The sequence below is a fragment of the Botrytis cinerea genome, chromosome 14 (assembly GCF_000143535.2).
Source record: "Botrytis cinerea B05.10 chromosome 14, complete sequence".
Taxonomy (NCBI): domain Eukaryota; kingdom Fungi; phylum Ascomycota; class Leotiomycetes; order Helotiales; family Sclerotiniaceae; genus Botrytis; species Botrytis cinerea.
In genome coordinates, this window is record NC_037323.1 from 192,018 (window position 1) to 219,929 (window position 27,912).

Here is a 27,912-nt window from a genome sequence, read left to right on the forward strand (position 1 = left end):
ACGAGCTAATCGACGAAAGAGGCAGCTATCTCGACCTATCCATCTTATGCCAGGGCACGGAGTACTCCCTCGGTGTATGGATTAATGAGCCTCCCAAACTTTATCAGGACTTCATCGGGACGTCAGAATCATAGCATGTGTGTACCATTAACGGGCAGCAGGGTCTAGGGCAACGTGTGTATCTTCGTCGAGGCCCGGCTGAATAGGTGATAAAGATTTGGGTGTATGGCAAATGCGCGTTGCCTTTAGCATGATGACTCGCATTTCATTCGATATTTATATCTATTGAACGGATAAGATGGCGACATCTATAATGGTAAGTCTGCAATACTATAACACGACGGACGAACAAATAACAAACATGAGATAATTGTTCTAGCCACCCACAGACCCTCGCCTCGCCACGACCGCCCCACTCACGTGCCTACTCGTGATACAAAAGGGACTTCTGGTTTCCACCACGTCCACCATCTCGGTGTCAAATACAGGAATTGCGAAGCTACTGATAATGAACTACGGGTCTTGAATCATTGTTGGAACATCACAGCACAACAGCCTCATACAAACCCTACACGAACCCCATTCTCCAGATTTCAGAGCCTGAACATCTATATTAACTTAAAGTGGTGGGCCATGCACCCCGCCAATTCCAGCCCCCAGGTTTCGGGGACACTGTGATACCGCGGTATTGCTGGCAATGTGTGCTATAAGTCGGCTTCTATTTGCCCGAAATGCGTTGATTTGGTCCCGATAATGAATGCCGTTAGATAGTGCGTTTCATTTGTTATGTTCAAAAGCTGTGGCACTAGCAGCGGTGTGAGAATCTAACCAGACTTGAAGCTCTCAAAATGAGAGGTCCTGGCTACTTAATGCAAAGAAAATCCTCTACGTCTCTGGTAGTAGTCCTTACAGATTGATTTCGAGGTTTCTAGGAGATTCAAACGCGGCTACATCAACAGGAGATTTTCTGGTAGCATTATTGGAGAGAGCACCAAGAAGAAGTATCTGCTCTACAAGAAATTCTCTTGACAACCGACGATGGGTAAAGCGGTCACTATCGGCACGGGTCTTTTCCTGTCAATTGGAGGTACGCTCAACTATGTTCCAAATCTTTACAAGAGTAGGGATTTTCTGACATATCTCTTTTAGGTTTCCTCTTTGGTTACGATAGCGGTATTGTTACCTCGACAATTGGGCAGCCAGAATTCATTTCATACTTCGGAAAACTAGATGCATCGACCGAGGGTGGAGTGGTTTCTTCTTTCACTGGTGGTGCAATTTTAGGAGCACTCACAATCTCATGGCTGGCAGATGGTTTAGGAAGGAAGAAAACCATTGCGCTCGGAGGTGCCATATCTGCTTTTGGATGTGCACTTCAAGCGGGCGCTGCCAATGTTGGAATGCTGATCGCAGGTCGTGCGATTGCTGGTATAGCTGTGGGTATTCTTTCAGCTCTAGTTCCAATGTATTGTTCGGAAATTGCTGAAGCTTCATATCGTGGTGCTTTGAGTGGTCTTTTACAATTCATGCTTTCATGGGGATATTTCGCAGCTCAATGGATCGGATACGGATGCAACTATACCACTTCTAGTTTTCAATGGCGCTTCCCTTTGGCCTTTCAGGTTGTCCCTGGCCTATTCTTAGCTATCGGAACTTGGTTCTTGCAAGAATCTCCTCGATGGTTAATGGAGAAGGATCGACAAGAAGAGGCGAGAGAGGCTCTTTATAAATTGCACGGCGATGGTTCAAACGACGAATACTTGGAGTTGGAGTTTGCTGAAATTCGAGACACCATCATAGCGGAAAAGACAGTAGCAGTCAAATCATGGTCCGGACTTATTGCGAAAAAGTCATGGAGACATCGACTCATCTTGGGATGCGGAATCCAAGCATGGGGCCAACTGTCAGGCATCAACGTTATCAACTATTACGGAGTCACCATCTACAGCCTTTTGGGTATCGACACGCGCACTTCCCTCATGATCATCGGCATCTCCGGCTCTCTTTCTATTGTTTACTGTGCACTCGGTTTATACTTCTTGGAAAGACTTGGAAGAGTCAAGCCAATGGTTTTCTCGGCCACTGGTTGCGCATTGGCTCTGTTGGTCAACGCAGTTCTCAGTCAGTATTACGTTGTCGGCGGACAAGAATCAACAAATGCCAATGCATTACGGGCAATGGTAGCCATGAACCTTGTATTCTCATTCTTCTATACATTTACTGGAATCATTAGTTGGGTCTACCCTGCCGAAATCTTTCCCGTGGAAATTCGAGCTCGTGGAAATTCAATCTCAACCCTGACAAATTGGTGTCTTGGTCTTCTTCTGGGTCAGACTGGACCGTTAGCACTCGCCAATATTGGTTTCAAATTTTTCTACGTCTTTTTTGTCTTTAATATTCTTGCAGCAGCATGTTATTGGATCTTCTACCCAGAGTACGTATTCCTGTTTCTGTAACCTAAATTATGGTAAAAACTAACTTGTTGGACAGAACCAAGGGCAAGACACTTGAGCAGATGGATGAATTGTTTGGTGATCAACTAGTTCCTCATGCATTGGTGGACCCTACTGGCGCAGAAGCCGCGAGGACTGCAATGAACGAGAAGGGTGTTTTTACACATGATGAAGATGTTTCGTGATTTATTCAGCGTTCAATAAGCTGAAACTTGTTAGAGATAAAAATATGTAGTCATTACAAGTTCTTACCCAATATAATCAAAATGATAATTTATGTTTACACGATATCTCAATTGGTAAACTTGTAGACCGCATCATTTCCAAATTCTAGACGATTTTTGCCGTTTGTCTCATCTTTCTACTACTTGACGTTCCCTTTCTGACTTGTCAGTAAATTGGTTGGTTGAGTGATGGCAGATAAATTCGAGAACATTTCCTCCACTTCAAGTTCGATTAAAGCTCCACATATCGCTACTCCAAGCGGAATCCAACACCTCATCTCATGTTAAAAAAAAATTACTTTCCTCCATCTCTCAACGGTTACCATTTGTGTCAGCCCCCAAGCCCGGACTTGACCCGTCCCCGCATAATTCAGAGTGGAAGCGAGGGGGGGTGGGGCTCGCCGTCTATTGACCCGACATCTCGCGTCCACTATCAACCAGCAACAATGAAAACGGCTTCAACTTTCGGCAAGTCTCGATATTATAAGGGTTCTTTTTTTTTGGCAGTGTGAAATCTAAGTTTCTAGGAGGCTATTGGTTTACTGTTTCTTTAGGTGTTCTTGAGATTTTGCGCCGTCGAAGCGATTCAAACTTACACGATAATACCTGACTTGGCTTTCGGAAAAGATGAAGATCACATCCTGTGGTATCCATGGCTTTCATGAGACAGTAGGCATTGATAGTGATGTCTTACTTTTTCACTGGAAACTCGAAGGCGATCTTGAGGGCGAGAAGCAAGATGCCTATCAGGTCATCGTACGCAAGGGTGCTGATTCTGGAGAAGTACTCTGGGATTCAGGGCGTTGTCATGGGCCACAACAGAGAAATATTCGATGCGAGCCTCAAGGCGGTTTCGAAAGTTGCACCTACTACGTCTGGGAGGTGACATCATGGAACCAACATGGGGAAACTTGTAAAAAGAGTGCCGACTTTTTTACCGCCTATCCACGATCTGATCATCTTCCTCCTCTGAGTATGAATCAAACTTATATGCCTCACACGGCATTAATTTTTCGTACCTGGTTCGAAGATATCGAGAATAAATGGAAAGCATGGTGGATTGGCGATGGGGGAGAAAAGCCTCTTTATCTCCGCAAAACCATCACGCTTGAGCGAAAACCGACGAGAGCTGTTGCATTTGTCTGTGGACTTGGACATCATCAATTCAGAGTAAATGGACAGGCGGCTTCAGAGCATGTTCTGGATCCGGGCTGGACGGATTACCATACAACTGTTCAATACGTAGCTCATGATGTTACAGAGCGACTTTCGGTTGGAGAGAATGTGCTTGGCGCACATATTGGAAATGGTTTCTATGCTGGGGATCAAGGGGACCGGTTCTTCTGGCCAAAGTATGAAGATAATACCTATGTTCGTTATGGAAACGAGCTTTGCTTTTTTGCCGAATTGCATCTTTTCTACGAAGATGGATCTCATGTTGTTGAGATTTCGGACGACAAATGGAGGGTCGCCCCAAGTGCAACTTTATTAGCAAATATTTATGCGTCTGAAACTCACGATCGACGCTTATACCCGATAGGTTGGGATGCACCAGGCTTTGATGATAGTTCATGGAAGCCGGCAAAAGGACTGACAGGCCCAAGAGGAGCTCTAAAATATCAAAGCCAACCACCTGTTATCCTTCATGAAACTTTCAGACCGATCAAGGAAACCTCTCCACGGCCCGGAATTATCTGTATTGATTTGGGTCAAAATTCATCTATCATGACTGAGATAGAGGTTGAAGGGGAAACTGGAAGCGAAATAATAATCAGATATGGAGAGACGACATATGAAGATGGCACAATATGTATGCCTGATCCATTGTTCCATGAGTTTGAGACGAAAGTGTACTCGAAATTCATCTTGGCTGGAACGGGTGGTAAGGAGCATTGGACTCCAGATTTTTGTTTCACAAGTGCGAGATATATACAAATCGAAGGTGTATGCAATGGAAAAGACACGGAATCTAAACTACCGATATTGCATTCTGTCTGTGGTAGACACGTATCATCCGCTTCTCCAAGACTAGGAACCATGAAAACCGATAAAGAAGATGTTAATGCTCTTCTTTCGGCATTGAAATGGACTTTCTCGAGTAACCTCTTCAGTTACCACACCGATTGCCCTCAAATTGAAAAGTTCGCTTGGCTGGAAGTCACTCATCTTCTAGCACCAGCTACACAATACATGTGGAACATGGAATCTCTCTACACAAAAATACTAGACGATATTCTGGATTCCCAAGAGCGATCAGGTCTGATCCCTACCATGGCACCGGAAATGAGGTATATGTGTGGTCCCTTACACGATACAATCACATGGGGCTGCGCACTAATTCTCATTCCCGACATTCTCCAACGCTATTATGGGACCACAAAATCCATTGCCAAAATGTACCGAGCAGGCGAACGCTACATGGCCTACATGAAAGGCAAAGAACGGTTCGGCGGACTGATCGAACATGGTCTTGGAGATTGGGGCCGCGGAATCGCGCATGGAAATGCACAAGCAAATATTGAAACAGCTATTTATCACGAATGTTTACTCTGCATGTCGCGATTTGCTTCCCACTTGAATTTAGACGACGAGAAAAAGGGTTGGGAAAAAGAAGCGCAGAGAGTTTACGATGTGTATAATAAACATTTGTTAGTGACCGATGATCCATCTCGTCCCCACGCCTACTATACCTCTCGCGACGACTACCCCAACCGCGATTGTGATGCTGTATGCCAAGCCCTCGCTCTCCAATTCAACATGGTTCCCGAAGCGCACATCTCTGCCGTTCAAGCATCATTCCTCTCCGATGTCTCGGATGGTAAATTACGCTCTGGAGAAATCGGTCTTAGGTATCTCTTTAATACGCTTGGAGATCTGGGACGATCTGATTTAGTGCTTCAAATGGCGAGACAGGAAGAACATCCTAGTTACATGCGCTTTTTACGTAGAGGAGAAACAACTCTACTAGAGTTTTGGCAGGATGAATGTAGGAGTAAATGTCATGATATGTTGGGGAGTATTTTGGAGTGGTTTTATGTATATGTTTTGGGATTGAAAGTTGGAGAGAAGGGATGGAAAACTTTTACTGTGGCTCCTGATTACCATAGCGAGTTTGGTACTGTGGAAGGAGAGTTTGAGAGTCCTTATGGGAAGATTGGATTGAAATGGAGTAAGATAGGTTGTGGGATTGAGCTGGAATTAAGTGTACCCGTTGGTTCGACAGCTACGGTTGTGTTACCCAAGGACAATTGTCATGTTGAGATTCACAGACACCGTGTGGGCGATAAAAAATGGGTCCAGCAGAGCAAAAGGGTTGAACTTGAGCATGGGGCTTATACGCTGAATTTCTCGATATAAACTCATCTACTTAGATGTTATATGATTAATTAAGAGCACTGATATATCACGAATGGAGTTTCTGATATCGAAAACTATCCAAACTCATACTGACATACCCTTTTGACCTAGTCTTCACGTTAATTATTCAGGACTATCTATTCTGTATCATGATTCCTACATTTAGCTCTCATCATCATTTTTCGATGTGTCATAATGACCGATGTAAGATATATAAAGCACAAGAAATAATACATTGCTTGGGGTATGTAGTCAAAAAGATGTACACTCCAGATCAAAGGGTCGTCAATGACCAAAAGTGTTTATGAAGAATTTGAAGTATCGAAGCAGCAGAAGAAGTGGGCTAGAGACTGTCAACTTGAACCTGCAAATCATTGATTGGAGATTTCATCTGTGGAACTATTAAATAATGTATACACCTTCTTCCAGAAACAGTATGTATAGGGTATGGGTTTGAACACAATCTCAAGACACATTGATTTGAAAATCCTACACAAGCAATCTGAACTTAAAATTTCTACATCTTTAGAAAGTTCAAAGCTGGCCAGAGTCCTGTTTCCTTTGTTTTCATCTTAAAATATGAAGACCGTTGTTTAGATAAGCCATCAAAAAACAATGTGTTTTTGACAATGTCTGATTTTATGTTTGTATTCTGCTTTGATATGACTACATAATACAGACTAGGAATTGTAGAAATAAAAGATAAGGACTAATGCTTGATGAGTTTAAGTAATTGGACAAGATGACAACTTTATAACCTATTGTCATTTAGTAAGGTTAATCAGATTACTACTAAGAAGTACCTCAACAGCATATGATATTCAACTGCACTTCTAACATAACAAGAGGAGTACAACAGAATCTGAAGTTTAATACAAGTAAAGTTATATAGATTGGTAAACATGAACATACAAACTCGGGTGAGAACTATTGAGTTCTCAGCTCCTTCCTGAAGAATCACACACTACAGTAGAAGTTGGAAGAGGTCTTTGAGACACTATAAAGTTGACCTAGACATGTTTTATCTCAAAATTTCTCAACCCAAAATCAGTGTTCTAGTTATAAAGTATTTTCTAAGACACTTGCCGTCATTGGATGATGGAAACAAGACGATAGCTTTACTACCCTCTACTGATATTCATAGCAGCTTCAGGATCTCAAACTCTCATCTGAAGGTAGAGAGAACTTTCTCCAACTTTAAATACATCAAACCAGATGCTAACAGAAGTACAGAAAGCACAAGCCAGATAATATCTCTTCAATGTGAAATTCATACTCGTACCTTCACTTAACACAGACCTCACTCATCAGTCCATGTGAAGTCGAACCCTAGCATCAGGCTCTATTGGCCTCAGGATACCTTTGATTCATTTGGCAAAAGTGGTTAGCTTGGTTCAGTTTCTCCCACAACAATTTTGAACTTGGTTTCCTCTTCAAAAACAACCCAAAACCAGAATATCAACAACACCTGCTTTTCTTCCACTGTTTTTGGTGGTTGTTACTTACTCGAATAGTGTTCGCCTCAGGCTACACTTTTTTCAACTCTTCTCAATTAGAATTCTGCCATTGTCGGTTGGGTCACCGCTCGGGCCCTCTGATTATCATCATGGATAGCTATATTGACAGAAGCTTATCCCCTCCAACCCCATTTCCTACTCTTGACACAACCACTACTCCTGTTCCTGCAACCAATCTACCAAGAAGAACAAGATCGAGATCAGATACTCTCCCTTCAACAACTGAGCGACCTCAATTGGGGGATTTGATTCCAGCATCGCGCCGCGATTCAATCAATTCAAATACATCCGATTCAAGCCTTGTGAACGCAGCGCTCGAACACCTTCGCGCAGAGGTTATTCGACACGATCGAGAGCTCGAAGAAGCTGGCATCGGTCTTGGAATATTTGGGGAGGAAACTGCAGCACAAAGTGAAAGTGAGGAATTTAATTATCGTGGTGTTCAGAGCGCGCGACCATGTAAGTTTAGATCGAAACAATTGCGCTTCGATTTTTGGCTAATTGTCTCTCAAAGCCCCTCGTCTGCCATCAGTTCGCCAGCCACTTCCAGTTGTTGAACACCTTCTTACTACTGATCTAAGAGCCCGTCGCCGTGGATCGGTTATCCATCACTCTCGATCATCTTCCGTCTCCTCACTCCCTTCTACCGAAGACCTTCGAGCCTCTCCAGAGCTCAACTACAGACCCATTGTAGAAGAGCCTTTCCATAATCAAATCCCACTCAGTTCTTCTACCAACAATCTTCATCAACTCCTCACCTCTGCGACATACGTACCACCACCTCAGGTACCCAAGTCACGTAAGGATCGTAAGATGAATTATCAAGGTTTCGGTGATCCAAATCAATCCGGCCAACCATCCAACTCCAGACAAGCACCACCATCGCCAGGTCAAGGCATAGCTCATACAAACGGAATGAACGGTCAGATGAACATGGCCGGAATGGCTAACATGATTGGCTTTCCAACTCCTGCTGGACATCAATCTGATCTTAATTATATTATGGTTATGGTTGAAGAATTGAGCCGACTTTTGGCCGCTAATCAAAAGATTACGGATAGCATTCTTGAGAAGATCGGAAATGTTCGTCAACGAGCCAAAGATAAGAATTTGAGCAACGACGAACTTCTGGATATCGTTACTGAGGAATTGAATGGTAAGTTGCTGCCCCTACCCTAACGAAAAAGCACAGCTAACAATTGATTAGCTGGCTCAGAAAACCTCGAAATTGAGAACGCTCAATTGCGTAGAGAAGTCGAATCATCCAAGGCTGATGCTGACGAGAATTGGAAGTTGGTTCTTCATGCTGCTGGTATCCTTGAAGATATCAAGGAGAAGGCCCACAATTACAAGTTTCAACATGAGAAGGACACTCTTGCCTGGCACAAGAGTTACCGTGATCAACTTGCTCAAGAACGCAAAGAGAACCTTGAACTTCGTTGCCATATTGCAGACATGCAAGCTCATGCTGCAAAGGCTAATGACTACATCAACCAGCTACGTCGTTATGCTTCCGAGCACAAGATCATTACTGAGCTTACAACCCAAGTTCATCAATATAAGGGTGAACGTCGTTATTGGAAGCGTATGGCTTGTCCAGGTCTCATTGAAGACCCTAGCGAGTGGTCTGATGGTGAAGGTGGTGCTACCGGCGATATTCCTGAGGCCGAAAAGATCGCATGCGCCCCGTGGATTGCTGAACGTGAAGAGATGGCACGCATCCTTAACGGTGATGGTGGATCATCTTAAACCTCTTCCTTTACATACACACTTACGATGAAATGGCGTTGGGAAGATTGTTTTTTATGGTACAAGACCTTTCTCATGAAAACTGGCGTAATGGAATGGGTATACCCGATTTCTTTTACTCGATAGCATATACATGTGCATGGATGGATGGTCATGGATAAAGGAATTTGTTTGATGAAATTCTTGTATTATTGTATTCTGGTTGCACATTGGGAATGGGAATGGGAATGAGCCAGCGATTTTGAGCTGTGCATGAAATATGGCGGTTCTGATTTTCTTCTGCTTGACGGCAAACACTCACGATATCACAGCTCGCTCTCTTTTCTGAGATCATCTTTCTTTCCTTTCCTTCATTTTTGAAATGAGGTAAAGGGAATGTAAAAGGTGCAGAGATGTTGATGGGTTGACTAAGGACTTTCCTCGAGATTTTATGGAAATAAAATACTTGAATAGGATTGTGATGCGGTCTTTGGGTTGATTTGTTCGTCGGCAGGTAGTTTGTTAGTTAATTTCATAGTAATTAAGTAAAAATGAATGGATATGCCTCGCGCATAATTCATATACTTCACTATATTATACCATTCGTGTGCTCTATAAATGAATGATGAGGATGGGATGGGATGTGAAGTATCATCCTTTCTATGCTTTCTATATTTCAATTACCATGCTATACGTACAGTAGTATGATAAGTAGTTACCTGTATGTTAATACACATATCTCCAATCTGTATATTCCCTCGTTTCAGCATACATCTTCCAGATTCATCACCTTTCCCTTCGTTATACTTCCCTTATACTTACATTTATTCTATTTACGTTCATCATATTTACCTTCTTTTTCCTTTCCTGATTTCTAATTACCAGCTGAAAAGGTGGTTAAATTAGATATAGTTTACATAAGAGGTTTATTGTTCACTCTTGTATAGTTTACAAGCAACCAACCCTGAAATATATTACATCATGACATCACACAATATAATACCATATCTTACATAAACGCATTCTATTTATTCTATTTCAACAAGCACTATGATTCCATCTCCTCATCTCCTTGATCTCAATGTTCAACCCCTCATCTCACCTATTACTCAAAGCATACTTCTATCTCTCCCTTCCTCCATTCTTTCCTCTCTTCTTTATTTCTAGTGAGTCCTTTCATCTATCTAATATCTATCCCTGTATCCCAAGATGCACTCTATAATGAAACGAATCTCGAATATAGAATTACAAGTTCTCATATAATAACCCCACAAAGTTGTCATCAGTATATTACTTTCTGTTCACAATTAAGGGAGTAGGCTAGTGGATTGCATGTATTATTGACTATGTAGAATCGCTGTAGTGATCTGAATCTAAAACCTGAAGTGGAAAATATTATATATGCACAGAAGGTGCACGTTTCATATCCTTTCTTTAATGATTTCTCTCCGGTGAGACTTGGTAACAAAAACAGTGTAGATTTCATTATACCATCGATCGTTTCAATTAGGCTATTGATCACTTCTTCCGCTGCTCCCCTCCCCTCTGATATGATTGCAAATATCACAAACATAAAAGTCCATTGGGATTCGGAGTACTTAAGTATCTGGTAGGGATGGGGATTTGACGCAACAGTCAAGTCATGACTAACAATATAACTTCACGTAATCTAAAAAAGACAACCGCTCGTCATCAGATGAAATATCACATACCAAGAATACCATAATACGGAACAATGAAGATATACTATTTTCTTGTTCTCCAAACTAAGGTTTATAAATCGGTCAACATGCATTAGAATATCGACTGTAGATTAAAAAAAAATCAAATGAGCTTAATAATGAAAGATGTGTTGTTATTCATGTAATGCTTGATGTTGAAAAAGCGGCTGACCGCTATGATCTGATGGTCATATCATAAATACAGGACAGGGCTTATTATAGCCCTATAATTCGGAGAAAGACGCAATCCAGAATTTACGCGAATGGAATAAGAGAATCTGTTAATTGCATGTTTCGACACCGAGTATGTAATGCCAGTTAGCCGAGATGAAAATTACCACATTCCAAGCCAAAGTTCTCTATCTCTTCTCTAACCTACCTCTAGGCTGCGCAATGAGTACTCACAAGGTGGATAATGACCTCGATAAGCAATCCGCAGATTATCCTTTTGGATTATGAGATGATGTAAAAATAATTTCAAATTTAAGCGAAAAAATAAAGAAACTTTCAATAATTCACAAATAATCTATAGACTATCCATAACATGGCGAGTAATTCTAAATCTAAACAAGCAATCTACAAAATAAATAGCATCTTTAATAGGGAACCCATAAAACAGATGACCCGTGGATAACCCATGGGTATAGATAATTTTTTGCGCAGCCCACTTAACCTCATGGAGCTACATTTCGAACCTCGATCCCATTTCAACGTCACAACTAACTCAAGCCGATAGTTCCGCTTGATTGTGATTCGCGAGCTTGATTATCTTCCTACAGTAGATAACAGAAACAAAGTTGAGCAATTCATGAAATAGACACGAGAAATCCATCTATTCAAACCGCTCAATAGCACGCCCTTGGACACTCCGTTTGCGGAAGACGGGGAATGATCGAGCTGGTGACACTTTCTGGAGTTGAAGAATAAGGTTCCGCTATATTGCGATGGTTCACAGCACAGGATCTTAGAACTTTGTATGGCTCGATTGGAGGTGACTTGCTTAAAGTTTACTTATACTATGATATGATATTTAAACAATCGTTTATCACAGCATCTTTAAATCAAGTATCCTCCCATCCTTGTAGATTCCTACCCTACCCTACCCCTACCCACCATCCTCTCTTCAAATTCCTCTCATCTAAGCGGTAGAAACCCCCTCCCCCCCCGACTAAATCTCCACATCCAACAAAACGAATTTCATCAATTTCCAAATCTCGCATCTACCCAATCCAGAACCACAAAGCACAAAGCCAACTCCGCTACTTCCTCAAAAAACCGCACATCCGAGCGCGAAGAAGTTGCTCGCTCTCGCTTAACGATTTACGTATCTGACGATCCTAACAAACGAACGGTATAGGTATACAAGGTAAGGTGTCTTTACTCCAATCAAAAGGGTTTTGATGCGCTTCTCTCTCTTGATCGAAAAAATCCGATCCGATCCGAGTAATACGAGCCAGAGTCGAGAATCAATGAATCCCACTCGCACTCATTATTGGCACGAGAAGGATACGCAAGACGTAGCACGTACCCACGAATTGCGTAGGTCCTGCATGTCTAATTGTATTCTATCTAAAGAGCTAGCTACGTAGGTATTGAAAGTAGGAAGTCTTATATCGATTTACTGAAAGAGCTGGTCTCTTTCGCATTTATTGAAGTAGCTACCCTATGTTGCAGTGGTAATTGAATTGAAGTTATTCACTTCGTCCACACACTCACACTCACACTCCCACATCACTCCCACAAGTCCCATCCCATCCCACCCCACCCCACCCCGCCCAAAAATATCGATCCCGAGTGCACAACTCAAGACTACATAGCATAGCATAGCATAGCATAACAAAGCACAGCATTCCACCCACCATACAAATTTCCTCTCCAACCCATCAATCCCAATGAACCACCGCACAGAAAGAGAAAGATATCTCTATCTCTCTCTGCGCCAGATGAGCAAGCAAGTTGGACAATGATTTATTTATATGCGTGCGTGCGTGCGGGCTGGACGGGGAAGAGGGGGGGGGGGGGAGGTAATAACATAACATAACACAAACCAACTGATTATTATTATTATCTCTATTTCCATTCCTCACAATTGCAATTATTACATAGGTATTTCTACACATGAATAAAGAGAAGAGAAGACAAGAGCCAGCAAAGAAATCACACAATAAGAAAAAAAAAAAAAAAAGATGAACATTTCCTCCTCACCCACCACCACCACCACCACCACCACACCCTACTATCTTTTTCCCGTTCGCACATCGAAATCCCTCTCGATGACCCAAAAAATCACACACACAAAACCGCATGTATGTGAATCCCAGAACCCCCTGCCCCCCTCTCATCAAAATCAAATTTCCACGCCCATGCTATCCCCTACCCCAAAAACCCCCCATCAAAAGTATTATATTATATCACATATATACATACATGCATACACATACATATATCCCAGAAAATCATATCGTACAATACATAATTTCATTTTGATCTATGTCATACCATCCACTACATACAATCTCAACTTATTCTATCCATTCTCATACCATCTCACACCATCTCATCCTCTCAAAAATCCACATCAAACATTCCATTTATCTATACATATCCACCTATCCACCACCGATCCACTCACCACCTATCCACCTATCCACCTCTCCGCCTATTCACCACTCATCCACTCACCCATCACTCCTCCTCACCCCTCACCCATCCATCCACACAACTCCAATCCCAAATCATATATAAACATTATTTAACCTCATTCCTCCTTTCCATTCGTCCATATATATAATACGAATTCTACTCTTCCCATTTGAATAACCAAAATTCTCTATGAAAAAAATATACAAAAAGAAATACGAATAAGAAACCCAAATAAGGTACAAAAATCGACGAATTATTTTGCGCTGAAAGTAAAATAAGGGTATATGTATAAAGAGAATTCGAATCCGATGTCGAAATCGAAATCAAAGTCGAGATCAAAGGTCCTCAAACCAGTCGAAAATTTGACAAAAAAAAGGGATAATGCAACGCTTCGCTATGCCTTTAAAGAACAGAAAACAACGCAAGTCTATTTAAGACTATATGGTATAAAACAACACAATGCTCACAGTATTAAGCGCCTCGAATCCAACCTTTGAATTTCCCAGAGTCACTACATCATCATTAACCTCGTGGTTCTCCTTTCCATCCTCGTCGTTTCTGCATTCAATCCAGCACCCAATCCTCCTTTGCGTGACTCCTGTGCTCTCCTGAAAGCATCCCTCTCACAATAAATCTTCCCACCCATCTCAAAATAGTCATGTCTTAAATTTCTCTTACAGTCGGCACAATTCAAACAACTTGGATGAAACTTCTCCTTCTTCTCACTTTCCAAATATTGTCCCTCAATACCCCTATCACAACCAGAGCACATTGAGTTATTCAATTGATGATAATGATGTTCACAATATGGCGCATCATCATGAACATAGAATTCCGAGGTAAGGAATGGAGCTCGACAAGTTGTGCACACGAAACATGGCTTATGATAGCGACCAGTTAAACGACCATCTGCTGAAGATACGGATTTGCCTTTTATGGGAAGCGTGCAAGATTTGCAATTACCTTTTGAAGTGGCGGGGCGTCGAGGAGCGGGTAAAGGTTTATTTTGATCGAGGAGTGGAGCTGTGTGAGATCTTTGGAAACCATTGAGAGGGGCTGGTGAGAGATTTCGTGATCGAGGATTCAGTGGCGCAGGTGAGGGGTCACGATTGCGGGGTTTGAGAGGCGCGGGTGGGGGAACACGAGGTGCAGGCGATAGGCGATTGACAGGATTGGTGGCGTAATCTGGGGATTGAAAGGCGGGACTCAGAGGTGAGTATGGTTCTTGTTCTTTTACTGGTTCTAAATCGCTCGGTCTGGGATAAATATCATGTGGTGAAATATTTGCCATTGAGGAAGTAATTTCCGACATGAGATCAGACATTCTGGGATTTGATGGCTGTCTCCTGTGATAATCGCTTTCCACTGTGGATGGAGGGCTTGACCGTGAGCTACCTTTACTCCCTTGAGAAGTGGAAGAGATATATGAATGAGTGGATGATTGAGAATTGGATGCAGAATGATATGGATTATTAGCACCAAATTCTGCTTCCAAGTTGATATTTGGTAATGGTGGAAGATCTCCAGCTTCATGTCCTGACCTTCCTCGGATGAGACTTGCACCTCGCGGTGGTAATGCTCTCGACGTATCAGGACCAGAGAGTGATGTTTTCCGTCCTCGATCATTCGACTCTCGCGATCTATGACTTGATATCGATTGATTTCTACGCGACGCATGAAAGTCCAAACTTTCCTTTCGTCGAGGAAAGGTTTGTGATCTCATAGCTCCTGAATGTGCGGATTCCTGAGATTCTTCTCCCATTTCAGGTGATAAAATACCGTATCCTTTGTTGCGCGGTGGCATTGGGAAATTATTGGTCGAGCTATTTGTTGAAGTCCTAGAATGGCCAGAGCTTGTCGAGCGTGTTCGATCGATTTGTTCAGGCTCGGCAGTCAAAGGTGGTGAAATTATGTCATCTGGACGTCCCATGGTAGGTTTTCTATTGTAAATTGGTCCTTCTTCAGGTCTCGAAACCTTCCTTGAGTCAATCGCAAACGGACCTGGGGTATTTGTAACGTTTTGTAAAGACGCAACATTTGCCGCAACATTTGGATTTATATAGACTCTTGGATTTGTGGGCGCGAACATCATTGGATCCGCCTGTTCCATCCTCGGCGAGTGAGCGCCATATGCACTTTTGAGTCGAGGTGATCCCGTTACTTTTGCTGTAGGAAAGCGAGGGAAAGCAGAGTCTAGATTCGATGATAATAGAGCTGGGGTAATGGGTCTTTGCGTAGGTGAAGAATCATTAGCGCGCGAAGACTTTCCGAATGGTAATCGAAGACGATCATGTGGAGTTAATGGTGAAGCACTTCGAGAGGGAGATGCGCTACTCGCGGGTGTCAATTGATCTTGTTGGAAGAATGGACGATCTATTGATGTAATGATTAGTATGGATTTCAATGGTTTGGTGGGTCTTTGACATACTCGCAGCAGATGTATCGACCCTGGGAGGCATTGCTCTTCCTGGTTTCAACAGACTCGATCCATTGGAATACGATTGTTGATTATATGGCATTCTGTCGAAAGCCGTATTTGATTCCAGTGGTGGTGTAGCTAGATGAACAATTAGTATTGATCGCCCGTTTACATCATGAACTCAAAAACTCACGTTCGCCAGCAGAAGGAGGGCCTGAGCAAAGATGCTCCCCCATCATAGCAATTTGAATATCCCTCGCGCAACTCGAACATTTTATGGTTGGCAGAAAACTCGACGATCTCATAAAGTCTGCCATGATGTGCAAGGTGATTTCTTAATTATGGCAACCTCTCAATTTCCTCGATTGGTGATTAAATATTGATCATGTAGCGGTTATGTTATTTTATGTTGGACTCTTATTCCTTCGCCGATCAATGAAGTGGAGGCGGTAAAAAGGTCGGGAGAGAGAGAATGAAAGAAAGACCGGGTGATTTCTGAAGGGTAGGAAAGAAGTCTATGAATATTCAATCGTTTGGTTTCTATGTGACGGCAGCAGCGTCAATTCGTGTGAGAAGTATTGGAGGATGAATCGAGTGAATTGTCAATGCGATTAAAGAACGAAGACGAAGATATGGTAATTGTAATAAGTATGTAAAGTAGTATATAATGATAGAATTCCCGTTCAAAAGATGGGATTGAAATGACCGACAAGAGGGATGCTTGCGTGCTACTCGACTGTTGCTGTAAGGACTGACTGTTTACGATGAGTGTGTATGTGGATGGACAATAGAGACGAAATAGAAATAAAAAACGAAACGTGGAAAAGATCAGGACGAACAAACGATGGGATGGATGTTTGATAGTTGGATGAAACTCCAAAGTTCCTAGTATAGTGCGAGTGCGGGTGGGTGGATGGATGGGTGTGGAGAAGAGAAGAAAAGAGAAGATCCTTTTGAGGTAGCTTCTCTCACTCTCTCTCACTCTCACTCACTCACTCATTCTCTCTCTCTCTCTCCCTCTCTCTCCCTCTCTCTCTCTCTCTCTCTCCCTCCCTCCCTCTCTCTCTCTCATATGGACTATCATATCATATCAAATCCAATCATTCATCCGTCCCATTCACACCATCTATACTATTCACATCATTCATATCGTGGACCTGCACCTGCACCTGCACCTGCGCAAGCTTGCTCTCTCTCTCTCTCTCTGCCACCCACTCCATTCAGACGTATCCAAAATCCAAACATCTTTCCGTGCTCTCCCCCTCCCCTGCTCCCAGTCACATCCAGAATCCAAAATGGGATGAAAATGGATTCAGGTACAAGAAACAGCATGCGCAGGCCCCGATGGCGAACCGTGCTGGCGCAAAGATCGAGGTTATTGTAACATCCAAGTCCCAGAGCACAACCCTGGCTGCGTTCTGATTGGTGCATGTTCAATTATCGATTGTTGCGGATAAAGGTGATTTGATTGAGTGCGGACCCAATCAATCCCTTCGATTGGTGAATGGCGCACAACCACCGTGGGACTTGTTTAATGGTGTAGGTGAGATGCGTGGTTTCATTGGTAAGTGTGGGCATGGTGAATCGCATGCTTATTGTGAGTTGATGTCTCGAGTAATGAATGGATGCATGCTATACTTTCCTTCGGCACATGGAGGGCAGTAGATGGAAGCATTGGAAGCGTTGGAAGCAATGGAACATGCCATGGAAAGAAATGACTCGAGAGGTCAAAGTTACATGGAAATGGCAATAGTAGATGAACTAATCGTGAGTAGCGCCGGCAAGTATTGGGAATTTAGGGTGAAGAGATTCCTAGAGAGGGAGAGGTATGTGTACTCGCGCCCTGCGATGTATTCTGGATCTCGGGATGTGTAGATTATTGTAAGATGAAATGGTCTTTTACATTCGTATGATATCTATCTGATCGCTGTCTCTCTCTCTCTCTCTCTCTCGACCTGTCTATTGATGGGACTCCATATTCCAAGAGTCCATTCAAGAACCCTCCCGTCCCGGTCACAAGTATCCAGACGCTCCAGACACAGATCCTCATCTATCCTCACATCACACCACCACCAAACATCCCACAGCACGCTCCATACAAAATCTTCCCAGATACGACATCAGCCTATCACAGCGTCAGGGTCCGACGGTCCAATCTTAGGTTCGCGGCGGCAAGGACTCGAAACGGTTAAGTTGTGATCACTGAGACTCTCCATTGGGGAATTTGTGGAGCGTGCAATTCGAATGATTCGATTCATTAACTTGGATATATACTTTCACACTCCGTCGTGACTGGGTGCGCGATGCTAGATATGAGATGGATATGAGATATTCGATACTAGATATAATTAGATAGCTACCTATTCGATATGAGATACTCCATCCCACACACTAGACCAAGCATCCAATCCCAGCACAAAAGCGTTAGCATGTCGCGGACAAAGCACCAGCGACTTCGCCGCCCATCAATCGGGCATAGAAAGACGAAATGGAAGGAATAGAATGTTTTGGATAGATACCAACGACGGCATGTCTTGACATCATTATGGATTTCGCATTGAAAAGCGCGCGACATCTGAAACCTCGTGTTTTCTTAATTTTGGAGGGTTCTGCAAATGGATTGCGTACCGACCAAGGTTTTCCATCATGCATGCATAGGTACACACATACATGCAGAAAGGTAATGGAGTCAAAGGGAACGAGGCCAAGCGGGAAAAAAAAAAGGGTAAAATGCTTATGAACGGTAAAAATTGATCCATCAACTTCTTTTAAGCTGGAATGGAAGAAGGCCATCATCCATCCATCCATCCATCCATCGCATCAGTTTGTTTCGTTTCCACGCCGAGGAAGTGGATCCTCTGGGCAACTCTCAGATAAAAGGTTTGTCTCCCATCTCCCTAGGACCCAGATGTCTAGGATCGTGTGCGTGTACTGTACCTGACATATCGCGTCGTCCGATGAACCTTGATTTCTCTGCCCTGGGTTTTTGCAGACGGCGCGCGCTGCAGAGTTTGCACTAGGACCTTTCCATGGCCCCTGATATTTGGAGGGACGGCGATACGGCCCAATGGGGGAGGAGGTGCCAAAAGTGGCTCTGGATATTGCGATGACTGAGATGAGAGAGATGAATGTATCGCGTGGGCTCGGTGGAGATGAAGGGCTTCACGGATCTGGACTGGGGGAAGGGTGGAAAAGGTAAAGATTAGAGTTATTCATAATGGATGAGGACATGGCTGAGAGAGGGGCATGGGGGTGATGTGATCGGGATGTGTAGAGAGCAGAGCACAGAGTAGAAGGTCGTATTGATAGACAGAGATGGTATATGTAGAGATACCGGTGGAGGGCGTCGAGATTGGATGGCAGGTAGGTGTATGGGTAGTATATGATATGGGTATGATCTATCTTTTCTCTCGCACAATGAAGTTATACACATATACAGCGAGGGCAGTATTCTTCTCCACCACCAACCACACGTGCACGGGAACGAGATGAAAAGATTCGCGTCGTAATTCGGGATGATTTCTCGTCACAGACATTTATTAGAATTTTCTCCCATTCGATAGCTTCGACATTCTCACTCAAACAACGACCGACCACGCTGTACACTGCGTCACTCTCGTTTTCCCCCGTTAATCGGTCGGCGGTTTGCTAGCTCCTGATCTCCACCTTAGATTTCCTGAAAGAACGCGCCTCAATTTATATGAAGTTGATCCCCTTCTCTTCAGGAAATTTTCGTCTTTGGCCCGCAAAGATGGGGGATTTGAAGCTCGCGTGGAGGGTCTATCGTGCTGTCTCTTCTCTTCAGTTCACCTTGTTGGGGATATGATGGACCTTGACCTCTTGGAGTCTCTGTCCGTCGATAGGTCGTATGTGTACGAAGCATGTGTGAGATTGCAAGTACGTGTGTGGTAAGTAGTATGTGTGATGTCGAAGAAGATTACAATGAGATCACTTTCGTCCTTGATGACCGTGGAGTTGGTCTCTTCGGGAGTCATAAGTTCTATTGATCAGGGACTTGGTCTCTCCTCCTTTAGTTACATTGGTCAAAACAAGAATCCATCCATCTCCTGTAGAGCAGGCTTCCCATATACTCTTCCACGCAGCATATCTTCTACCTACGGACAAACATTTTCTTCCACGCCGGAAATGTCCCACAGACTCTCGCCGAACTTGCTGAGACATACAACATATTGGTTGGAAAACACAACAGTTGCAGATGAATGAATGAATGGATGAATGAATGGATGAATGCTCAGTCACCCACTTCCACCCCCAACATCAATTTCCACATTGCATACCCAAACCAAGGCTCGTAGACACACAAGGCCAACCAAATGTTCTCACAATGCCGCTTGTGCATCTCGTCACACCCCGTTTCCTTGTCGGCAGGTCAACAATACACGTGTTGTGATTTCCTACAAGCAATGAGTAATGAAAACGGTCGAGATGCCATTGATGGAAATACATCTGCATGTAGGATTCTGACCGCTACTTTGCTTCATTTCAATCGTGTTATTCTATTGATAATAATACGCGTGGACTCTGTACTAACGGGCGCAACCGCGATGCGAGATTTCGTAGTCTTCGGGAGCGAAGGGAAAGGAAGGGAAAGGAAGGAAGGGACCGAGGGAATATTATTCCGCGGCAGTCGTGTTGATGTTCATGGTCATTGATCGGATAATTGAATTGTGATCTAATGATCGGAAGAATGAGAGAGGTGTAGCTAGCATCATGAACAATATCGAATCAATATCAAACGTTCCAAATGGACGAATGGGATAAATATACCGATGCAATATGCAAATAACAATATATTCATCCTATAGGCGAATTCGCAAGCCAAGGTGATAGCCACCGCCTCCAGTCTTGGAGACAATCTCTTATCCAGATGATTTTGTGAAGCATGCGGCCCCTTCTGTCGTGACTGTCGAGATCATTTCTTCACATCTTCACATCTTCACATCCTCACAAGGCCATCCGCAGCACGACACATGAAAATCCAGAATGCTCTCCTCTCCCTGCTTCTCCACACTCAACTAACCAACTACCTCGCACATCCTCCAGACTCTCCGCAAGACATCACAGCACAATCATGGAGAAATTGATCTTTTCTTCTGTTGATCGTTATCGATACACATCGCACATCCGACTAGGGACATCCACAGGATCTCATCCAATCAGCGCCAGAGCACGAATCCACTATTATCAGACGGTACCTTAGATTATAGTGGGGGGGAGATACGGAATTCGGACCACGGATGCCACCACGACGAATTTAAAATGATGCGAATCCCCACGCATCTGTCACTTCGATTCAGTAACCATATACTTCGAATCATACTCGACCGACGATTACGCTCCACTGTCAAAGTAGAAACCTCCCCAACGCTCAACTCAAGTCAATTCAACAGATCGCACTTACGAGTGTGATCACCCCGTCGTCAAGACGTTTTCTAATCTTCTCAACTCGTACGTATTGAATCTCTCATTTGGATCATGTCTTGGGGATGAATGTGCCCTTTCTGCTGCGGATGGGGGGTGCATGAGGACGGAAGAAGGAGCTTCCTGTGTATCTGTATTCTCAGTTGCACTTGATGGATTGGATTTTGTTGGGTTGCCAATATCCGCTGCTCGCTGCCTTCCATGGTCTGCGATGTCTACATGCGATTGCGGGTGTATCTTGCCTCCTCCTTTCCTTGTCAATGGCTTCACGCTTTCTTGGATAGTGGAGGGAGGAGCATCTCATGCGTCCGTGTTGTATTGATTCTGCGCTTGCTGCCTTCCACAAGCTTCGTTGTTTACTTTGTGGTCTTCACTCATCCTACGATCTCATTCATTTCATACTTCCTTCCTAACATGCCCCTCAACCTCACAACCTCCCACCAAGGAAGGAACCTCTTTACAATATGGCATGCTAACAACCCATTAACAGATCGCACCATCCTTTTGCTGGTGCCCGTTGCTCTTCTCCAGCAGGAGCATCGGACTCGCCGTTTGTTAGATAAATAGTCTTGCAATCAACAGAACTCTTCTTCTCCAAAACACAACATTTGCATCACTTTTTGTCTATACATCTGTACCCATCAAAACTCGAAAGCATTCAAACAATTGCAGTTCTTGCTTTACCTACACACATACATCAATTCTAAGACACTCTCAAACACCTTACTTCAAAACAAGAACTTTCAAGCACTTTTAAGAACTTTTCGAGTTTTCAAATCAATCAAGATGGCTCCTCACGCAAACGGCTCCAGCAACACCAGCACTATGGATGGTGCATCCTCCCAACCCTCTAACCAAGACTTGTTCACCGTCAGCTCTCCTAACGTTATCTACACTGATGACGAGATTCGCTCAAAGTACAATTATCGTACTACCGCTGTCACTCAGTCCGCCAATGGTAACTTTGTTGCTACCCCCAAAGATACTGTCTATGACTTCAAGGTTGAACGTAAGATCCCCAAGACAGGTATGATGCTTGTCGGTTGGGGTGGAAACAATGGTACAACTGTCACTGCCGGTATCATTGCTAATCGTCGCGGTCTTTCATGGGCAACTCGCGAGGGTACCCGTGAGCACAATTACTATGGCTCTGTTGTCATGGGCTCAACCATGAAACTTGGTACTAACGCAAAGACTGGTGATGATGTCAACATTCCTTTCCACAAAGCTTTGCCAATGGTTCACCCCAATGATTTGGTCATTGGTGGGTGGGATATCAGCGGCTTCAACTTGGCTGATGCCATGGATCGTGCTGGTGTCCTTGAACCTACCTTGAAGCAACAAATCAAGAAGGAAATGACTGACATGGTTCCACTTCCTGGTCTTTACTACCCAGATTTCATTGCTGCCAATCAAGAAGATCGTGCCGACAACCTTATTCCAGGTAGCAAGGCTTGCAATGAACATGTTGAAAAGATCCGCCAGGACATTCGGTAAGCATTCACTATGTTTTACCTTTATTCCATTATCGTCCCACTAATTTTCTTTTCACAGTGACTTCAAGGCCAAGAACGATCTCGACAAGGTCATTGTTCTTTGGACTGCCAACACTGAACGTTTTGCTGAGCTCATTGATGGCGTTAATGACACTGCCGAGAATCTCTTGAAAGCTATCGAGAACGGGCACGAAGAAGTTGCTCCATCCACCATCTTTGCTGTTGCTTGCATTCTCGAAAACGCACCTTTCATCAACGGCTCTCCACAAAACACATTTGTTCCTGGTTGTATTGAGCTTGCGGAGAAGCATAAATCCTTCATTGGCGGTGATGACTTCAAATCTGGTCAAACCAAGATGAAGTCTGCTCTTGTCGACTTCTTGATCAGTGCTGGTATCAAGCTTACTGCCATCTCCAGTTACAATCATCTTGGTAACAATGATGGAAAGAATCTTAGCTCTCAGAAACAATTCCGTTCCAAGGAGATTTCGAAATCCAATGTTGTCGATGACATGGTAGCTGCAAACAATGTTCTCTACAAGGAAGGTGAACATCCTGATCATTGTGTTGTCATCAAGTACATGCCAGCTGTTGGTGATAACAAGCGTGCTCTTGATGAGTACTATGCTGAAATTTTCATGGGAGGTCATCAAACCATTTCGTAAGTGATTCTTTTTTACCAATGCTCATGTCATACACTTGGCTAATCATATACAGTCTCTTCAATGTCTGCGAGGATTCTCTTCTTGCTTCACCATTGATCATTGATCTTGTTGTCATTGCAGAAATGATGACTCGTATTCAATGGAAGGCACATTCTACTGATGGAGTTACGACCAAGGATTACAAGAACTTCCACAGTGTTCTTAGCATCCTCAGTTATATGCTCAAAGCACCTTTGACTCCACCTGGAGCCCCAGTTGTTAATGCACTTGCCAAGCAACGTGGTGCTTTGATCAATATCTTCCGTGCTTGTGTTGGTCTCGAACCAGAGAATGATATGACGTTGGAACACAAGCTTTATTAGGTTGTGTATCTGGTCGGAGATTGTGAATTATTTGGAATTCATGGTGGGATTTGAATGGATTCTTGAGTTGCTTTTTATTCTTGTTTACCACATGGTGATACCTAAGTACCATGCATTCACTCATTACCTAGAATAGTTTTACCGAAAATTGAAGTACATTTATTAACCTTCAAACATTGCTCTTCTGAATTGTGTAAGATTTCAAATTCTTTCTAGTGATAGCAATTGATAGATATTGGTAGATATTGGCGTTCGTGCCGGAAATTTATTCGTTGAGCAAGGATTGAGAAAAACGGTTGTTAGCGCGACTTGCCTGAACACTTGTTTCACATCCCAATGAATATCTTTACGTTTGATTCTCAAATTTTCCGAAATCTCCGAATCATCATCTCATTTTGTCTCTGAAAGTCTAGACTGATTCTATCTAATCAAACTCCCACTTAACATAACTCATGGGTCAAATTGTGATCCAAGCAGATTCCCGTTGGAGTTCCAGGTGAAGGAAGGTGTTTAACGTCGAGGTGTCGCGCGATAGTGGAGTGAGTGAATGAAAGAAAGAGAATTTTGAATTGTGAATTGTGAATTTATGAATTTGGGGTTGGATTTGACGTTGGATTTGGTGGTGGTGGTGATGATGATGATGATCATATTGGTATTGCTATTGATGGGTTTTGGAAGTTTTGGAAATCTTAGGGGAGAGATTGGTGAGGAGAGAGAGGGAGGGAAGAGAGGGAGGGGGGGGAAGGAAGAAGGGAGGATTGGGATATGGATTGATGATGATGTTGATGTTGATGTTGATGTAGATAGGAATGGATTATTATTAATTCTTCCATTCGATTTTTATATTTTCCTATATTCGATTTCGATTTCGATTTTGATTTTGATTTTGATTCCTGGTTGAGTGAGTAAGTATGGGTGTTTTGAATTTGTTATATCATATCATCCTCTCATCTTACAATCGTGGAATTGGATGTCGAAGGTGTAGAGAGGGGAAGGCATGCTTGGGGACCTTTTTTCTTTTCTTTCCTTCTTTCGAGTGATTTGTACTTCATTATCGTATTTACTTCTTATCTATACACTTTTCATCTTTTCTCGAGATCGGATTTTTAGTTTGTAATCAAGTTGAGGCTGGTTCGAGGTGGATTGGAGGATCAATCATCTCCCTTCAATCTTTCACCTTCGGTATCATATCAGTCCTTCTATATTCTATCATCTTTTAGGCCAGAATTCTCCTCCAGAAGTGGAGAGAGTGAGGTGTCTCTTCTTTCGTAATTATCTATCCAGAACGCGGTGTGAGAGAAGGAGGAAGTGAGATTCTTTGTTAATTGGGAGCGAGGAGGAAGAAAATATGTCGTCGCAATATCCTTCGGTTCAGAGTTTTTTTCGGAAGGAGGGTAAGGGGGATTGTGGACTGTCTGCTTTGGAGGTGGTGGGAGAGCAGAGGGGAGGAGTTGGGAATGGGAAGGGTGATGGGTTTGATAGGGATTGTGGAGATGGAAGGATGTGGAGAGGGGGAGGGGGAGATGGAGAAAATGATGGGGCGGCGAGGAATGGGAAAGATGAGAAGGATGAATTGGGTGATGGATTCACGGTGAGTGCATATGAAAAAATTGACCGGCTTGGTTTGTTTCGGGCAGTTTGTTTCCATCTTGACTTTCCTTTCGGGCTTGGGGATTATGTGTTCTCAAGGTTTGAAGAGCGGCATCAATAAATGTCTTGAGTTCTGTGCGATTTGGGCGCACTTGATGTATGTGATTGAGGGAAGATGAGAATGGAGGAATGCTATTGATAGAGTTTGTTGACTGACATACTTGGGGCGATAACAGGAAGAAGAATTACATGAAGCAATGGATCCTTTGGCTAAAAAGTGGAATCCGAGCAGAGAGTATGAGAGTATGACAGTGGGAGAATTGATTCCTGGTATGTACTTTTTGGATATTTTTCCTGTGTTTTTGAGGGTCTCAAGTCCATGATCACATTTTGAGAAGCTGTCCCTTTGGATATTTCTTCAATGTGGTTTTCTTACGTGTAGAGGATTGAAGTTTTCCCCAGAGCACCACGAATGCCAGAGAGGGAAATTATGGAAATTGATGAGCGCAATTCTGTGAGAAACTCACTAACTCATGAATGTTCAGGACCAAAAGCAGTTACATTCATAGGCAGAGTGGTTAGTTTCGCAACAATCATTGGGAAAAGTGCCAAGCAAGCGAGAGCTAGAGGATGGCATTATGTTGGTGTTCGAGGAGAGGGTGGTGTTGTTTCGGTGAGTGGTGTTTAGTTTTCTTTCAAGATTTTCCTGCTATTCAGTTCAATCGCCACTGCAATGTATGTCCTTTTACCTACACGGTGTCGAAGATCATTTCAACTGACACGAAACCCATAATACAGATAAAACTATACTTCGCAAATCAATCCTATCCCCTCAAATTAGGTCAACTTCTCTCGATTTGGACAGCATTCATATCTGATACTTCCAAAGCCGACGGTGCATCTACAGCCGGAATTCTCGTTTGCGCAAACTTATTTCCTGGTCGCAATACCAGTGATCACTTGATGATTCATACTCATTCCGGTGCAGCAGACGTGTGTCGTATTCCTCTCGGTTATATTAAAGGCGAACCATTGCCCGGGCTCATGACGTTAGAAGCGTATCTGAATGGAGGATACGATGGAGTTCCAGATGTGAAATTACTTGTTTGTGTTAAGAGTATCGGGGCCACGAAGAAGATTGTTAAGAAAGATGGAGGGGAAACAACTCTGATCGAAGTAATTCTCTTTGATCATACTGGCGAAACGAAAATGAAATGCTGGTCGGATTTAATCGAGAGTGTTAAGGAATGGATTCCGAGAAAAACTATCCTGCTAGTTTTAAATCCAATGCATAAGCTTGATTATGGAGGCCATGGTACAATAGCTTGGGGAAGAAATACAATGGTGGATGTGGAACCGGAGTTTGCAGATGCAGATTGGTTGAGAAAATGGGCAAATGAATTGACGAGGAAGGAAATTATAGGAATAGAATTTCCGAGTGAAGTTTGGGGAGAAGAAGATATTGAGGAAGCGATCTATGGACCTAGGACGGCATTGTTTGGATTGAGGGATATAGAGGAGTGGGTTAGAAGTGGTGAGGAAGAGAGTTTCACGGGTTGGATTAGTGTTGTCTTGATGGAATTGAGCTTGGTGAGGATTTGGAGGAGGAATATGTTGTTTTGTGGGGAATGGTTTGTTATTTTTTTCTTTCCCTTTCGGTTTTGCATTTCCATGGACGCTGAATTTTGCGAAAGATGCTCACTAATCGTCACCAAATATAGTTGTGGTATTCCGCTCTACTCCTCCACTCCCAATCTCGGATGTCCTCACTGTTTGAAGCCCGTACAACTTGTCATGAATCCAAAGATAATTACGACATTGATCGATGAGACGGGAATGATAAGTGGAGGTAAACTCGTCTGGAGTGAGAAAGCGTGGAAGGAGTTATTGGGGAGAGACACGCAAGAAGTTTGTGAGATGGGGATTGAAGAGGTGAAGATGTTGGAGTGTAGGATGGTGGGTTTGAGGATTAGTTTGTGTTTTGGGTGGGTGGGAGAGGATGATGGGGGAGGAGGAGGGGCAGGGGCAGAGGGGGTTGGAGGGAGATTGTGTGTTTTGGGGATTAGAAGTTAGGAGTTGAGAGTTAGGGATTGAGTACAGGGGTCTGTGGATGAGGATCAGAATGGAGATGTGATGGTTATGCGGAGATTACTTACCCATGATATTGCAAGTGCTAACTGCTCATATATACGCGTGGGCACACAAAGTCTGCATCGAGCGTAATGGAAGAGAGTATGAATTTGGAAAATGTTTGCTCGCTACAGCTTTTTCTTCGCTATCAATCTCAACTTTCGA

At 43.3% G+C, this 27,912-nt stretch overlaps 6 protein-coding genes across 7 annotated transcripts; 5 read left to right on the plus strand and 1 right to left on the minus strand.

Annotated features, from left to right (window-relative positions):
• The first annotated feature begins 363 nt into the window (after nt 1-363).
• Nucleotides 364-2,809, plus strand: BCIN_14g00500 (hypothetical protein). Its single transcript, XM_001547872.2, has 3 exons — nt 364-1,087; nt 1,150-2,434; nt 2,491-2,809. Exons 1-3 carry the CDS (start codon nt 1,039-1,041, stop codon nt 2,636-2,638), a joined length of 1,482 nt encoding a protein of 493 aa, XP_001547922.1. The 5' UTR covers nt 364-1,038; the 3' UTR covers nt 2,639-2,809.
• Nucleotides 2,810-3,183: 374 nt separating this feature from the next.
• Nucleotides 3,184-6,083, plus strand: BCIN_14g00510 (hypothetical protein). Its single transcript, XM_001547873.2, has one exon. It carries the CDS (start codon nt 3,305-3,307, stop codon nt 6,032-6,034), a length of 2,730 nt encoding a protein of 909 aa, XP_001547923.1. The 5' UTR covers nt 3,184-3,304; the 3' UTR covers nt 6,035-6,083.
• A 969-nt stretch (nt 6,084-7,052) lies between these two features.
• BCIN_14g00520 (hypothetical protein) lies at nt 7,053-9,868 on the plus strand. 2 transcript variants are annotated; one of them, XM_024696942.1, is made up of 5 exons: nt 7,053-7,209; nt 7,268-7,417; nt 7,549-8,010; nt 8,066-8,707; nt 8,759-9,868. In XM_024696942.1, exons 3-5 carry the CDS (start codon nt 7,641-7,643, stop codon nt 9,298-9,300), a joined length of 1,554 nt encoding a protein of 517 aa, XP_024552755.1. In that variant the 5' UTR covers nt 7,053-7,209; nt 7,268-7,417; nt 7,549-7,640; the 3' UTR covers nt 9,301-9,868. The 2 variants fall into 2 exon arrangements, with proteins under 2 accessions (XP_024552755.1, XP_024552756.1); XM_024696941.1 differs by having other exon boundaries at nt 7,268-8,010.
• A 3,496-nt stretch (nt 9,869-13,364) lies between these two features.
• On the minus strand, nt 13,365-17,465 carry Bcpxl1. The gene is made up of 3 exons (XM_001547876.2): nt 16,256-17,465; nt 16,072-16,200; nt 13,365-16,016 (listed from the first exon to the last, which is right to left on the minus strand). The coding sequence occupies exons 1-3, from the start codon at nt 16,377-16,379 to the stop codon at nt 14,155-14,157; spliced, it is 2,115 nt and encodes a 704-aa protein (XP_001547926.1). The 5' UTR covers nt 16,380-17,465; the 3' UTR covers nt 13,365-14,154.
• Nucleotides 17,466-21,394: 3,929 nt separating this feature from the next.
• On the plus strand, nt 21,395-24,185 carry Bcino1. The gene is made up of 4 exons (XM_024696943.1): nt 21,395-21,531; nt 21,995-22,997; nt 23,059-23,661; nt 23,718-24,185. The coding sequence occupies exons 2-4, from the start codon at nt 22,291-22,293 to the stop codon at nt 24,025-24,027; spliced, it is 1,620 nt and encodes a 539-aa protein (XP_024552757.1). The 5' UTR covers nt 21,395-21,531; nt 21,995-22,290; the 3' UTR covers nt 24,028-24,185.
• Nucleotides 24,186-25,121: 936 nt separating this feature from the next.
• Nucleotides 25,122-27,880, plus strand: BCIN_14g00550 (hypothetical protein). The gene is made up of 5 exons (XM_001547880.2): nt 25,122-25,618; nt 25,854-25,947; nt 26,163-26,290; nt 26,416-27,248; nt 27,339-27,880. The coding sequence occupies exons 1-5, from the start codon at nt 25,376-25,378 to the stop codon at nt 27,688-27,690; spliced, it is 1,650 nt and encodes a 549-aa protein (XP_001547930.1). The 5' UTR covers nt 25,122-25,375; the 3' UTR covers nt 27,691-27,880.
• Nucleotides 27,881-27,912: the final 32 nt, after the last annotated feature.

What these genes read in the sequence shown, in the direction of transcription:
- BCIN_14g00500 (XM_001547872.2), top strand. Translation starts at nt 1,039, where the DNA reads ATGGGTAAAGCGGTCACTATCGGCACGGGTCTTTTCCTGTCAATTGGA. An exon ending in TCTTTTCCTGTCAATTGGAG is followed by an intron (nt 1,088 to 1,149) that starts GTACGCTCAACT and finishes TATCTCTTTTAG; the next exon opens with GTTTCCTCTTTGGTTACGAT. An exon ending in TATTGGATCTTCTACCCAGA is followed by an intron (nt 2,435 to 2,490) that starts GTACGTATTCCT and finishes CTTGTTGGACAG; the next exon opens with AACCAAGGGCAAGACACTTG.
- BCIN_14g00510 (XM_001547873.2), top strand. Translation starts at nt 3,305, where the DNA reads ATGAAGATCACATCCTGTGGTATCCATGGCTTTCATGAGACAGTAGGC.
- BCIN_14g00520 (XM_024696941.1), top strand. Translation starts at nt 7,641, where the DNA reads ATGGATAGCTATATTGACAGAAGCTTATCCCCTCCAACCCCATTTCCT. An exon ending in TGTTCAGAGCGCGCGACCAT is followed by an intron (nt 8,011 to 8,065) that starts GTAAGTTTAGAT and finishes TGTCTCTCAAAG; the next exon opens with CCCCTCGTCTGCCATCAGTT. An exon ending in CGTTACTGAGGAATTGAATG is followed by an intron (nt 8,708 to 8,758) that starts GTAAGTTGCTGC and finishes ACAATTGATTAG; the next exon opens with CTGGCTCAGAAAACCTCGAA.
- Bcpxl1 (XM_001547876.2), bottom strand. Translation starts at nt 16,379, where the DNA reads ATGGCAGACTTTATGAGATCGTCGAGTTTTCTGCCAACCATAAAATGT. An exon ending in CCCTCCTTCTGCTGGCGAAC is followed by an intron (nt 16,201 to 16,255) that starts GTGAGTTTTTGA and finishes TTGTTCATCTAG; the next exon opens with CTACACCACCACTGGAATCA. An exon ending in GGTCGATACATCTGCTGCGA is followed by an intron (nt 16,017 to 16,071) that starts GTATGTCAAAGA and finishes TTACATCAATAG; the next exon opens with ATCGTCCATTCTTCCAACAA.
- Bcino1 (XM_024696943.1), top strand. Translation starts at nt 22,291, where the DNA reads ATGGCTCCTCACGCAAACGGCTCCAGCAACACCAGCACTATGGATGGT. An exon ending in AAGATCCGCCAGGACATTCG is followed by an intron (nt 22,998 to 23,058) that starts GTAAGCATTCAC and finishes TTCTTTTCACAG; the next exon opens with TGACTTCAAGGCCAAGAACG. An exon ending in GGAGGTCATCAAACCATTTC is followed by an intron (nt 23,662 to 23,717) that starts GTAAGTGATTCT and finishes AATCATATACAG; the next exon opens with TCTCTTCAATGTCTGCGAGG.
- BCIN_14g00550 (XM_001547880.2), top strand. Translation starts at nt 25,376, where the DNA reads ATGTCGTCGCAATATCCTTCGGTTCAGAGTTTTTTTCGGAAGGAGGGT. An exon ending in AATTGGGTGATGGATTCACG is followed by an intron (nt 25,619 to 25,853) that starts GTGAGTGCATAT and finishes GGGCGATAACAG; the next exon opens with GAAGAAGAATTACATGAAGC. An exon ending in AGTGGGAGAATTGATTCCTG is followed by an intron (nt 25,948 to 26,162) that starts GTATGTACTTTT and finishes ATGAATGTTCAG; the next exon opens with GACCAAAAGCAGTTACATTC.